The sequence below is a fragment of the Hermetia illucens genome, chromosome 4, assembly GCF_905115235.1.
Source record: "Hermetia illucens chromosome 4, iHerIll2.2.curated.20191125, whole genome shotgun sequence".
NCBI lineage: Eukaryota > Metazoa > Arthropoda > Insecta > Diptera > Stratiomyidae > Hermetia > Hermetia illucens.
Genome location: NC_051852.1, coordinates 38755102 through 38768458, shown reverse-complemented (window position 1 = coordinate 38768458; position 13357 = coordinate 38755102). Strand labels below are relative to the sequence as shown.

General features: G+C 40.1%; 1 protein-coding gene across 1 annotated transcript in view; it reads right to left on the bottom strand.

Moving 5' to 3' along the window:
• LOC119653749 (alpha-tocopherol transfer protein-like) overlaps window positions 1–12208 on the bottom strand; it is a 29370-nt gene extending 17162 nt beyond the window's left edge. Inside the window, exon 1 of the mRNA XM_038058678.1 lies at window positions 11412–12208. Coding sequence (XP_037914606.1) covers window positions 11412–11496 — 85 coding nt within the window. The 5' untranslated portion in view covers window positions 11497–12208. The remainder of the gene's footprint in view (window positions 1–11411) is intronic.
• Between the last annotated feature and the right edge of the window lie 1149 nt (window positions 12209–13357).

The following is a 13357-nucleotide window of genomic DNA, read 5'->3' as shown; positions in this document are numbered from 1 at the left end:
ATAGTTCAGCCGACAATGGCCAGTGAGAATTCCCACTATGATTCGGAGGTTCTTTTTGGTGAGGTTTAAGCAATCCTTTGTACGCATGGGTTCGTATCCCCCAATAAGCACCCTGGACTGCTCCATCCCTGGTAGGCCCGCCCAATATAGTTCCCTCAACCGATTCTCTTCGTTTCTTAGATTCATAGCCATGAAACCGTTTCCGATTCCACAGAAGGGTTCTGGCCCGTGTAAAGGCATCCCTGCTCCCTTCTTGGCTAGTTCATCCGCTGCCTCGTTGCCTTCCAATCCAGCATGGCCTGGAACCCAAAGTATCCAGACCTTGTTGGACGAGACGAGTGTATTCAGTCTCTCAAGGCATTCCCATACCGGTTTAGAGTTCACATGGTTGGACCTAAGTGCCTTGATCGCTGCTTGGCTATCGGTGAGAATAGCTATGTTCTGTCCCCTGTAGTTCCTTTGCAGATTAAAGGAGGCACATTTGTCTATGGCGTATATTTCCGCCTGGAATATGCTAGTGTACCTGCCCATTGGCTCAAAGTACATTTTCCTTGGACCAATGACACCGGCACCCGCTCCCTCTGCTGTGAGGGATCCGTCAGTGTACCAAGTAATCAGTTGCTGGTTTAAGCCGTATGTCGCAGCCACGCTCTCCCAGTTTGCCTTGTTACTCCAACGTGTTTCAAACTTCTTATCGAAGTGAAACCTCGTTGTCATGTTGTCCCTCGGTATCAGTAATTCGGGATACCGCCTAGAAAGGATATCAATCTTCCTTCGATTTAGGCAGCTCCCCGCCTCACTCATACTACCGGCCATCCTGAATATTGATCTCCTTGCCTGCATCTGTATGTGCAGATGGAGAGGGGTTAATCCCAGAAGGACCTCCAGGGATGCCGTTGGGCATGTCCTCATTACCCCACTGATACACACGCAAACCAGCCTTTGGAGCTTATGTAATTCCCTGGCTTGTGTGCTGAGTTGGGTTCTTTCTGTCCAGATTACCGCTCCATAGGTAATCATTGGCCTTACTATTGCAGTATATATCCAAAGTAGTATCTTCGGGCTGCAACCCCATTTTTTTCCTGCTATGGATCTGCAAGTCATCAGAGCCCTCGTGGCTTTCCGACATGTGTCTTTCAGAGTAATTTTTGGTCTAGCGTGATTCCCAAATATTTGACCTCTGTTTCTCGTTTCACCTCCATATCATGTAATATTATGGCTTTCAGGTGATCCAGCTTACGCCTCCTAGTGAATGGTACTATGGTGGTTTTGGTTGGGTTGATCCGCAGTCCCACCTTCCTGCACCAGGCACTAGTAACCCTTAATCCAGTTTGGATTCTATCACATAGAGTATCTTCCTATTTGCCCCTACAGATTAAAACAATGTCGTCCGCGTAGCCCTGGACTTGTATTCCAGTATTAGTTAACACGTCCAGGAGTTCATCCACTACCATACTCCACATCAGTGGCGATAGTACTCAACCCTGTGGACAGCCTTGAGTAGTGTTCATGGTAATAGAATTTGTACCTCTATTTGTCTGCTTTCTAGCATTTTGCCCATCCGGAGTGCCAAGGTGTTTCCCACTCCTTTGTCGCTCAGGGCATACACACGTGATAAGTAACATACCAGATTTATGTCAATCGCCATAATAAAGCTCGTATTTATCGATCCGAATGACGTTCGAATGACTTCGCTAAAAGGCCACCATAGCCCAAAATCTATCCAACAAAATTCTTTGAAATTTTCAGGACTTATTCAAAACATATTTCTACGGTCCGCAAATTAGGATAATTGCGATTTTTATTTATTGAAGAAACCGTGAAAAAACACCAAAATTCACAAAAAAAAGTTTAACAAGGTACCAAAAATTTAGCTTTTAATATTTTTTATTAATCCTAGTTTGCGGACTGTAGTGAAGTCTGTACGTTAAAATGCCGTTTACTTTTTTTCTTTAAGATGATCACAGCGCCCTTTAGCGTGGCAGCAGAAAAACACCTTTTTATGGAGATGGGTGTATAAATTGCTCCGTATTTCAATAACTAACTATGCGATCGGGCTGGAAAAATTACTATGAACGCTCAACACTTTAGTAAATCTATGGTGAAAAATTCGTATTTGTATTTTAATCCAGTTCTTCACAAAAAATTTCTAAAAAAAGCCAAAAAAAAACTGGCCTTCACACGGGATGACCCCCTCAATTAATAAAAGTTCTTCTAGAAGTGTATATGTTACTCATGATATAGTTGAAGCAGGCCAGAAGCCTGTCTGCCTGACTGTCTATCCTAGAAAATGCTACTTAAACACGTGAATATAAAAATGGGGATCATATTACTAACTGCAAGCTGATCAGTAAAATAGCTGATTAGGAATAATGATAGGTACAAAGCTAAACCATTGTATAGTAGTCTTCGAATCGTTGCTACCAAATGTAGGAAGCCCACGGCACATTTATGTATGTGTAAAAGAAAGCCTTAAAATCGGTTGACTATATGTCTATCTGTGCGTATATTTTAAAGAAGAGACTCATTCTGAGAAACTATTCTAGCGAAAAATCTGATGACATCTACAATTCAAAATACCCCATTCCCAATTTCTGTACTAATATATTTCCAAAATTTACCGGGAACCGTTCTTAAGTGCATCCCAAAAATACAAAATTATAGCGGCAATGATACAAACGGCAAGGTATACAAAACTATAGTTTGGTAGGAATCGTATTATTAAATAACAAAGTTATAGCACTTCGAAATTATCCCTTTCAATAAAATCAGACATCAAACGTATAATGGTAGCATCTGTTTAAAGTGCGTAGTCTAAGATAAAAACAAGTAGAAAACCAGAAGCTAGGCGCTTCAGATATTAAAGGTTTTGTGTATTTCTTATGTAAGAATATTTGAGTGGACATTTGTCTCATTGTCTCATTTGCCTAGCTCGTACGCTGGTACCGGCATTCAAAGTCGATTCACTTGCTGTAAACTTACACAAAAACGACAATTTTGACATATTACAACTTGGCAAATTTGGCAGTACAATGCTCTATATTAAAGCCTGCATTACCGCAAAATTTTATTGTTCTAGAATGATCTTAACTGCAGTTAATATTAATATTATTAATCTTGATTAACCAAATATCGGAGCCTAAACACCACATAGTGGCAGCTTCGTGATATTCTTTAGTCTTTTCAGCTGGATAGCTTCTGTGAATCAGTCCATGAAAGAAACGATCCACTTCCTCCTTTGGCATCAAATGTTAGAATTTCATTGAAAATACTAATCGAGGCTTTTCAATTGATACCCCACAGAACCATGTTAATTGAAAAAAAATGTACATCCCCCCTCAAAACTCAATGTAGAAAAATGTTATTCACTACATACCTGACACCATTATTGTCCTCATCAAATTTTGTGCCAATAACTGCAGCCTTTTCTGACAAAAGTTCGTGTGACAGACAGACAGACGCATAACCTATTTGAATAAGATTTTGTTTTACACCTTGGCAAACCTTAAATATGTATATACACTAAAAGGTATATTCTTACATAAGAAATTTGAAAAACTTTTCATATCTGAAGGTTCCGGCTCGCGACTTCCTTCCATTTAATTAACGGAAATTTTTTCGAACAGGTTTTCGAAAGCGAATAAAGTGTAGAATTTAATCGTAATTTATTGTGCTTATGATACCGCAAATCATCCTCATTAACATAGATTCACTTCATTTGAATTCATAACCACGGCCACAGAGTTCCCTTCCTCAAATGGTGTTTTTCTACTTTAAAATAAATTAAATTGATGAGAACAGATTGTAATCCAGAATTTACATACATTATTGTTTTCTGACAGCACGTTTGAATTATAAAACTAAAAATAAAAAGCAAAGATATTCAACTTCCTTGATTTTTGTTGCTTGTTTTCTGATCTGATAAATTTAATTGACTAAAAGTTACAGAACAGGAAATATTAGGCCTAACCTAATATTGATTTTTATAGATAATAAAATAAAACCGGCCAAATGCTTCTTTAGATTTGTTTCCGTCCGGAATATACAATCAAATAACAGCTCGGTGATCAACGCTTTGCTATTTGATATCAAGGGCATATCAATAACTAGTTGGGTAGTCTACCACTATCGGTTTCTTACGGGTACATGTGTGGAGAACAGAGTCAAGGTCTATCTCGTAAGACAACTGAAAGACAGCATTTGCCAATATTTCACGTATTAAAATTAGATAAAATTTTATTTACTCTTCGACTGAATTAAACTTAGTGCCGATATGTAATGTATTTCCCAAATATTGTATGTCGGGAAGCGGTTGCTCCCTTCATCAGTACGAGCCCTAGAATTAGTTCCCGAAATACGATATTTACGAAATAAAAAATCATTTAAGCAACAAAAAAATAACCATCTATAAATCTTGCCATCCAATCTTATACGGTTATATTTTTATTCACCATATCAAATCCTTCCAAATCAGTGAAGATAAGTTAAGATTTAAAAATTTACAGTGATAATATAGCATGCGAGTATTAAGGTCGGACTATATCGATATGAATTACGATAAATTTTCAGTGAAACAGGTCTTGGCCAAGGGTCGTGGGCACAGCACCGGTCGTACCAGATCTTCATAGATTTAAGATGAACACAGTTGGAACTACGTAGAATATTCTATTTAATATAATTAAGCGCTTTAAAGTCCTCACAAAAGACCCTGTTTCTAAATAAATCGTGACGAAAATAACACAACGTAGACAAAATTTTTTAAGATTATATATGTATATAGTGGGATTTACCATTCATGTTGATCATCGACAAAATAGCCAATTTATTTCAGAAATAAAAGAAACACTTTATTATTAAGGTTCGAAACGGAATAAATTGACAGAAAGGCCTGTTATTATTTAAAACAAAGAACTTAGTCGGCGCACCAGCTGGCAAACCCTGGCCAATGTGCTTGAAAGGTGAAAGTGGCAGTGGATAGGTCACACATTAAGGAACGGCGACAATTCCATTGCTGACTACGCCGTGCAATGCAACTCACTCTCCCAAGATGGCCGACGAGTGAGATTCCCCGTGAGAACTTGGTGCAGATTAGTAGAGGAGAAGTGCGGGTGTCTCGGGAAGTCTGGGAAGAGTTGAAATGCATTTCAGCGAACCGTAAGCAATAGTGCGTGGGTATGGTTGACGCACTATACCCCACAAAGGGCGAATAACAACAATATATGCAGTGGCGGAAAAAACAATAAGGGCAAGCAAATTTAACTTATTATTTACCATTCATTCTTTTTTATAGTTATATATTATCTCCTTTTTTCTATTCTTTTAATTGTTATTAACTTAAATTTCAACAGACATATCTAAGAAATAATAATAATAATCGTTGGCGCAACAAGCCATGTTGGATCAGGGCCTTGAAGTGTGTTAGAGCACTTCATTCAAGACCGTAACGGTACACTAGGAGGCAATGTGGTCAGCATTGCGCTCGCCCGAGATTATTACCCTGATTTTGACTCAGGTACTCATTCACAGCTGAGTCGACTGGTATCCGACGTCAAATCACAATACAAATTCCACTGCCACCGGTGAGATTTGAACCGCGACCTTCCGTACGATAGCCTTGCGCTCTAACCACTCAGCTATCCGGACACATCTAAGAAAACCTAAATGTATAACATCCAGGGTGGAAAAAATAATAGGGATGAACTGCTTCGCCTGGATATTAGCATAAGTTTTCTTACTTTAAATATAAAGCATTAGTATGTAGTCACAAGCCTTTTCATTATAAGCAGTTTCTGACTTAGAAGATGTCAAGAAGTGCTTGAAATAGAAGGAACTACGATACGGAATCGACAAATTTAGTAGAAACTTCATTAGGGGTGCTACACCATGATTTCGACACTTTTTCCCATACTTCACCCTTATTTTTATACCCTATAAGTGTGCATTGCGTGCGTGAACTATCACTTTATTGATATTTCCTGCTTGACATTAGGTACCTACTTCACTCACAGGGTATGACTGCAATCTCCAGCATATGTTGTCTTTGCGACCCAGCAGAGAAGACTAGCACCAGCTGCTGAAAAGCAATCGTGACTGAACCGCCCCTATAGTTTATGGTGTTAATGATGTAGTTTTGGAAGAACGCTTTACCTTCAGAATGGTGAAATGCTCAAAAGGTTGCCTTCTTTGCAAATCTTTCGGTCTAATGCCATTTCTTCAAGTCGGTATTGAATGGTACGACTTAAAAGTGTAGTACCAGATTCTATTTTTAAATCAGATGAAATCAGGTGATGACCGGCTGGTTTTGAATACATGCGCCAGCAATAGATCCATCCTTGTAACCGTTTCTCGCTTTCTTCCCCTTATATTGGCTTGGAAGCCTTAAATTGGAACTATAATAAGCATATGCGGCAAAGGACTTGAAATCTACCAATGAGAATTGAATGTGACTGTCTATATTGGGCGTACGTCGTGAAATGTTTCCCTCTGAGAGTTTCGTTAAATTTCCGTTAAACACAGCAATTTCGATAACAACCGAATTTAGTGAGATCTCTTATTTACGTTCGTTAAAATTTTGACATTATGATATGACCATTATAGTGCCCGCTTTATGAAGTACTTTGAAAACCTTGCTTCTGGAACATTCTATAATATCCACTTACCTGCTTCATAGTTTTCCCTACCATTCGTAATTTTACCACCAATTCCCTTCTAAAAACAAAGCTCCTCCTGTCCCATTTTTACCTGCTTCATAGTTTTCCCTACCCTTCGTAATTTTCCCACAAGTTTCCTTCTAAATGAAAAACAAAGCTCCTCCTGTCCCATTTTTGATGATTCTATTCAAAATATGAATTGGACTTACTTTCTTTCCATAAACATCATCATCAACGGCGGTACCGGTATCCGGTCTAGGCCTGCCTTAATAAGGAGCTCCAGACATCTCGGTTTCGCGCTGAGGTTCACCAATTCTATATCCCTAAAAGCTGTCTGGCGTCCTGACCTACGCCATCACTCCATCTCAGACAGGGTCTGCCACGTCTTCTTTATCTACCATAGATATTGCTCTTATAGACTTTCCGGGCTGGATCATCCTCATCCATAGGGATTAAGTGACTCGTCCACCGTAACCTATTGAGCCGGATTTTATCCACAACCTGATGGTCATGGTATCGCTCATAGATTTCGTCGTTATGTAGGCTACGGAATCGTCCATCCTCATATAATAATAATAATAATCGTTGGCGCAACAATCCATATTGGATCAGGGCCTTGAAGTGTGTTAGAGCACTTCTTTCAAGACCGTAACAGGGAACTAGGAGGCAATGTGGTCAGCATTGCGCTCGCTCGAGATTATTACCCTGATTTGACTCAGGTACTCATTCACAGCTGAGTCGACTGGTATCCGACGTCAAATCACGATGCAAATTCCACTGCCACCAGTGAGATTTGAACCGCGACCTTCCGTATGACAGCCTAGTGCTCTAACCACTGAGCTATCCGGACACTCCTCATATAGGGGATCAAAAATTCTTCAGCGGATTCTGCTCTCGAACGCGGCCAAGAGTTCACAATTTTTCTTGTTAAGAACCCAAATCTCAGAGTTTGTATGTTTCAGGTCGTTCTTCCCGTGATGTCGATATCGTCAGCATAGGCTAGTAGTTGGGAGGACTTAAAGAAGATGGTGCCACTCGCATTTACATCGGCATCACGAATCACTTTCTCCAGGGGCAGGTTAAAGAGGACGCATGATAGAACATTCCCTTGTCTTAGACCGTTGTTGATGTTAAATGGTTTCGAGAGTGATCCTGCTGCTTTTATCTGGTCTCGCACATTGGTCAGAATCAGACTAGTCAGTCTTATCAATTTCGTCGGGATACCGAATTCTCTCATGGCCGTGTACAGTTTTACTCTGGATATGTTATCATAGGCGGCTTTAAAATCGATGAAGAGATGGCGCAACTGATGTGCATATTCCAACAGTTTTTCCATCGCTTGCCGCACAGAGAAAATCTAATCTGTTGCTGATTTGCCTGGAGTGAAGCTTCTTTGGTATGAGCCAATGATATTCTGGGCGTATGGGGCTATCCGGCCTAGCAAGGTAGCGGAGAATATCTTATAGATGGTACTCAGCAACGTGATACCTCTATAATTGCTGCACTGTGTGATATCTCCCTTTTTATGTATGAAAAAGATAATGTCTCTTTGCCAATCTTCAGGCATTGATTCGCTGTCCCACATCTTGAGCACAAGTTGATGAACCACTTGGTATAACTGGTCGCCTCCATATTTAGTGAACTCGACTACCAGTTACTCACACAGGATAGAACAACAGGTAAAAAATTAGCTAAGCAAAAGAACCAGGACTAGTAAAATTAAAATATAATGGCATGAGCCCCCAAATGTAGTTTCTCCCATCACTCTTACCTACCTATATATCTATTTTCTTTAATCTATGAAAGAACCAGTTCAGTACAGTCGTTTCCCCTGGCGCGGAATACTAATTTTCATGTCTTCCCGTATAATTATGAATACTCACGGAATGATAACATGAAACTGAACGTTGAATCCAAGAGCTTTGCCGGTGTGGTTTAGAATTACTGACGGCATGATGCAGATGCAACAGGTACATATACCTATCGTATTATTATATATAAGGTAGTATCTTGTAGCTCGTTATGTTTAATTGGTCACTGTGAAGAGAGTAATAGATACTGAAAACTTGGGAAGACAAAAATAATTCAAGTCTTTTTATTTGGAACCAGGTGTGAGTACCTAACTGTGGAGGTTTCATTTAAGAATCAATCAATCAAGGCATAAAAAATAATGTTTTACTAGTTTTCGACCAAATCAGAACTAGACTAGACAACGAGCCAACAAGGCATTTAGTAAGGTTGAACGTATGTCATCGGCTGCTTATCGGCAGCTCCTGTCTGGGAACCAGACCAGTCAACCAGCGAAGCGTATGTTCGGCATACCAACCAATCGCGCTGAGGGTGTGCAGTGCATATAGGACAGTATCTCGTTAGGCAGTGTCATCGCGGGGGTTCCCGCGGATCTTCGAGCAAATGGGGCACACTGTCTTTACCGGAGAAAGAGGGTGAATTCGACGAAGTGACGGCAGACTTCCAAAAAGCCACTAGGAAGGAGTTGTACAGGTGATGGCTAATTTCGAAAAAGGCTGCTAGACCCATACACTGATCCCGTGTATTGAGAGATGGGTCGACCGAAAACATGGGGAATTGAGTTACCACCTAACACAGTTCCTTACGGGACACGGTGGATACAGGCAGTACTTGCACCGCAATCGTATTGGATGAGTCACCAGTGTGTCCCCAATGGGCTGCTGACTCGAGGACCCGGAGCATATTATGCTTCATTGTATGAGATTCGCAATTGAAAGATGGAGGTGGACGAAGCCCTCAACGCAGTTATCGGAGCCCATAGTTTCGTGGAGGCAATATTGAGGTCTGCAGCAAATTGGAGTGCGATAAACGCAACAGTAACTGCGATACAGGAAAAGCTGGAGGAACTGGAACGAGCCCGGAAAGCGCGGCGGATGCGTGAATTAGTTGTTCTGGTATAAACCAGAGCCCTCCTCGCGAAATAATATTTCACGGTGGTCCCGCGGGGACATGGGCGGCGAAGTGGGGGTGATTTTAATGAGTGAGAATCCCACGGACTTCTGTCGCAGAAGCGTCTTTTTAAGATTTCCACCTCCACTCATAACAAAAACGAAGATTGAACGTGTGCAACAAATTATACCACATTTGTAATTATCTTGGCACTTTCTGAGGACGAAATCGTTTCCACTTTGCGCTCAAATATTATATTATGTACGTATGTTGGGAATATGCTAAACGCAAATGAGAAAAGTTCAAAGTGTTAACAATCATCGGTGAATATTTCCGTTGAGACAATTAACCAAAAACAATGATGGTTTGGTATGCTAGACGGTGATATGAAAGCGCCTCAATCCCACCCGGACCACGTTTACGGTATACCGAAATGGAGAATCCGATCCAGAACTTTTTTAGAATATGCACATCAAAGAGTTTCTATTAAACTGTGTACTTGTATCGTGTGTGTCCGGATGGCTCAAGTGGTTAGAGCGCTGGGCTGTCGTAGCGGAAGGTCGCGGTTCAAATCTCGCTGGGGGCAGAGGAATTTGTTATCGTGACTGGATGTCGGACACCAGTCGACTCAGCTGTGAATGAGTACCTGAGTCAAATCAGGGTAATAATCTCGGGCGAGCGCAATGCTGACCACATTGCCTCCCACAGTGTACTGTGGTGTACCGTTTCGGTCTTGAATGAAGTGCTCTAACACACTTCAAGGCCCTGATCCAATATGGATTGTTGCGCCAACGATTATTATTATTACTTGTATCGAGGAGTCAAGGCACATTTTTAAAGGAGTCAGAAGTGAGTTAGGGAGCCAAGAACAAGGGCAAACTTTCAGCGACTAGCATATCAGCGGACTTCGGCACAAATTCTGAGAGGCCTTATTTCGAAGTAGAAAACGGGAATCAACCTTATGTTGAACACATTCTGGCATTCATGATTGTAAGTAAGGAAGCAAAAGTACTTCTACTGTTGTTAGATATAATGTTTATTCACTCGATGGCTCCTAGAAACTTTCACCTGGTTGCAAAATTTAACAAATATCCTTGAGGAGATAATGTGAAAAAAAAACATGCAAACTCCAGAGGATGTGAATAACACAACAACTTTTGGGATAAAAAGTTTGCACTTTGCTAGGAGTACCAAATTTTGCAACAGTTTAGATGCATAATCGCGCACAATACTGCCAATTTCATGGAAATCTGGCTATTACTATCAAATTTATAGCGACTTATCAATTTCACGTGAATTTACTGCATCTTAAGCTGTACAAATGAGATGATCGCGTCGTAATTAACGAGAATACTTGTCATTTGAGTAAAATAGTAAAATTCCATTCATGAATCTACTTCTCCCCAGCCAGTTTTTTGTATCTGTTATAGGTTAACTTCTCCACATTTGAAGCGTCAAGCTTCCGTTTTCCCGGATTGTTTATTGATTAGAATTGATTATAAAACGACTCACCCTTGCTTTAATAAATTTAAAACTTCTATTGCATAATTTGATAATAAAGGACCAAAAGAGCTATCGGCCCTAGGTTCAATAATTAATTGAGCTGATTCAATTCAACTTTAATCTTTTAATTTTTCCGTGAACCGCTTCGAGTTTGAGTTCCATTCAGAAGAAAAAGTTGATTTCGTGTACCTAGAAGGTATCATAAGTCCGAAGGGCGCATGGTCATTATTAAAAATTTAATGTAATTCAAGTGACCTTTTCGGATTGATTAAATACAGTGATCACCTACCCACATGTATTACATATTAAGTACTCGCACATTTCACGCCAAAAACTTACCAATCGACTGCGGTAGATGTCCTTGCGTCTTAAGCCATTCCACCAGAAGCGCTACTCCGTCATCGCAATTTGCCAAGCCACCCATATCGATATGATTTTGAATTTAAGAAATATCCGTTAATTTTCTTCTCCACACTATAATTATCTTCAGTTACACTGGTCGATTCGGCTCGATGTACTACACTTGCAATCATCCAACTCCTTCCCAAGAGCGAAATATGGATGTGACACAGATATCGAGTGTTCAGGTGAATTATGCAATATACGTTATAATAAAAATGTAACAATGAATCGAAAGAAAATAAAGGAAAAAACGAGACAATGAAAAACCGAAATCGCGAACTGTGTTTAGTGACTCAGAGCACGTACACTTAATAAAACCAATAAAATATTATATGATACAATGGCGACAATAATTTTGGATAAAGAATGTCATCACCAGGCCCCGTAGGATTCCATAAGAAACATAATTGCAGGCAAGTCACGTTCCGCTAGATCTAAACTTAGCACGTAAGGGATAGGCCCGTTTTATGTACCGCACCACTGTAGATGTTTCCGCAACATGTAGCTGAAACTGATCGAGCAAGCTACCTCCACCAGCACTGAAGAACTGAGCCGACTACTTCTGTACGCACTGAACTGCTTGCGTCCAAGAGTTACTTGGAACTGGCGTGGAGTGGCTTCTACGCCACAATATAGTTTACAGATTCGTATAAAATTAAATGCTAGTAAGAAAGAGCTCGTCATTCCTTAGTTTGTGCAAAAAGATCTGAACTGAAAAAGATTGCTGAGAAATAACTAACAGCGGGCATGTAACATGTTCAATTTTCTCAGACGCACAATAAAACAGTCATGTAAGGCCTATATGACGCGACTGTAAAGATAATTTACGAGAAGGTACTCACTGCACCAGATAAACACTACACTTGTCTATGTTGGGTAGTTAAATTTTTATTGGAACATATAAGCATCCACGTAACGACCCAAGTGAATTCAAAAATTGCCAATAGACTTTCTGGGAAGAAAAATCTCCATTAGATTTGTATGTTCCCTCATTTGATTAAATTAGAGAGAGATTACCTGAACCGGGAAGTCAAAAGTATCTATGCGAAATCATTCTCCCCTAGAATGTAAAAACCAGTTGGGTATTAACACGGAATTAACACAGTGAAAACAGGTTAACCATCCAAACATTATTAAAACACAATAATCGGCTGTGAATAATAAAGATGCAAACTGGTCTGCCAAGTTGGGGAATCGCTTTCCGGGTAACTTTTCGCTAATGAGCAGAAAAAAATGTTATTCAGAAACGCCTCGGATGAGAATGGAATAAGTACACAAACGAAACGGATGTTATCAAAAATCAGTCCTTCCCTGACCGACTTCCACCTAATTCTCGCTTCCATAATATTTAATCCAGTATGTTCTGAGCGGGTTTGGTTGGTGCATTCTTTACATACTATATTTGGAACATTAAGTATTGAATAGCTTAAGATGTGGCAGTTTTGCGTTATATTCCTTGGCTCGTAACTAAGTGTTGATTCCTATGAATTTCTCAACAAATTTGAGTATACGAGGAATGATCCTAGTGTAATAATAGCTAATAAGTAAAAGAACAATTCAAATTATAAATTTAATTTATCATTCTACATAATCTCCTAGCGGGTGGCCATTTGGTCTATCTTTTTTTCTAAAGCCTTGATACCTTAATAAAGAATTATCATCATCATCAACAGCGCAACAACCGGTATCCGGGTTAGGCCTGAGAATAGTTTTTGTGAGCTGAAATAGGCTCTGTTGGCTGACAACAACCGTGTGCGGATTTCATCATCCTAGCTGTTATCGGTTGTGATTTTCGACCCTGCTCGATCTGGATGAAGGCAGTTTGTACGTCTCGGGTCGTTCTTCCCATGATGTCGATATCGTCAGCATAGGACAGTAGTTGG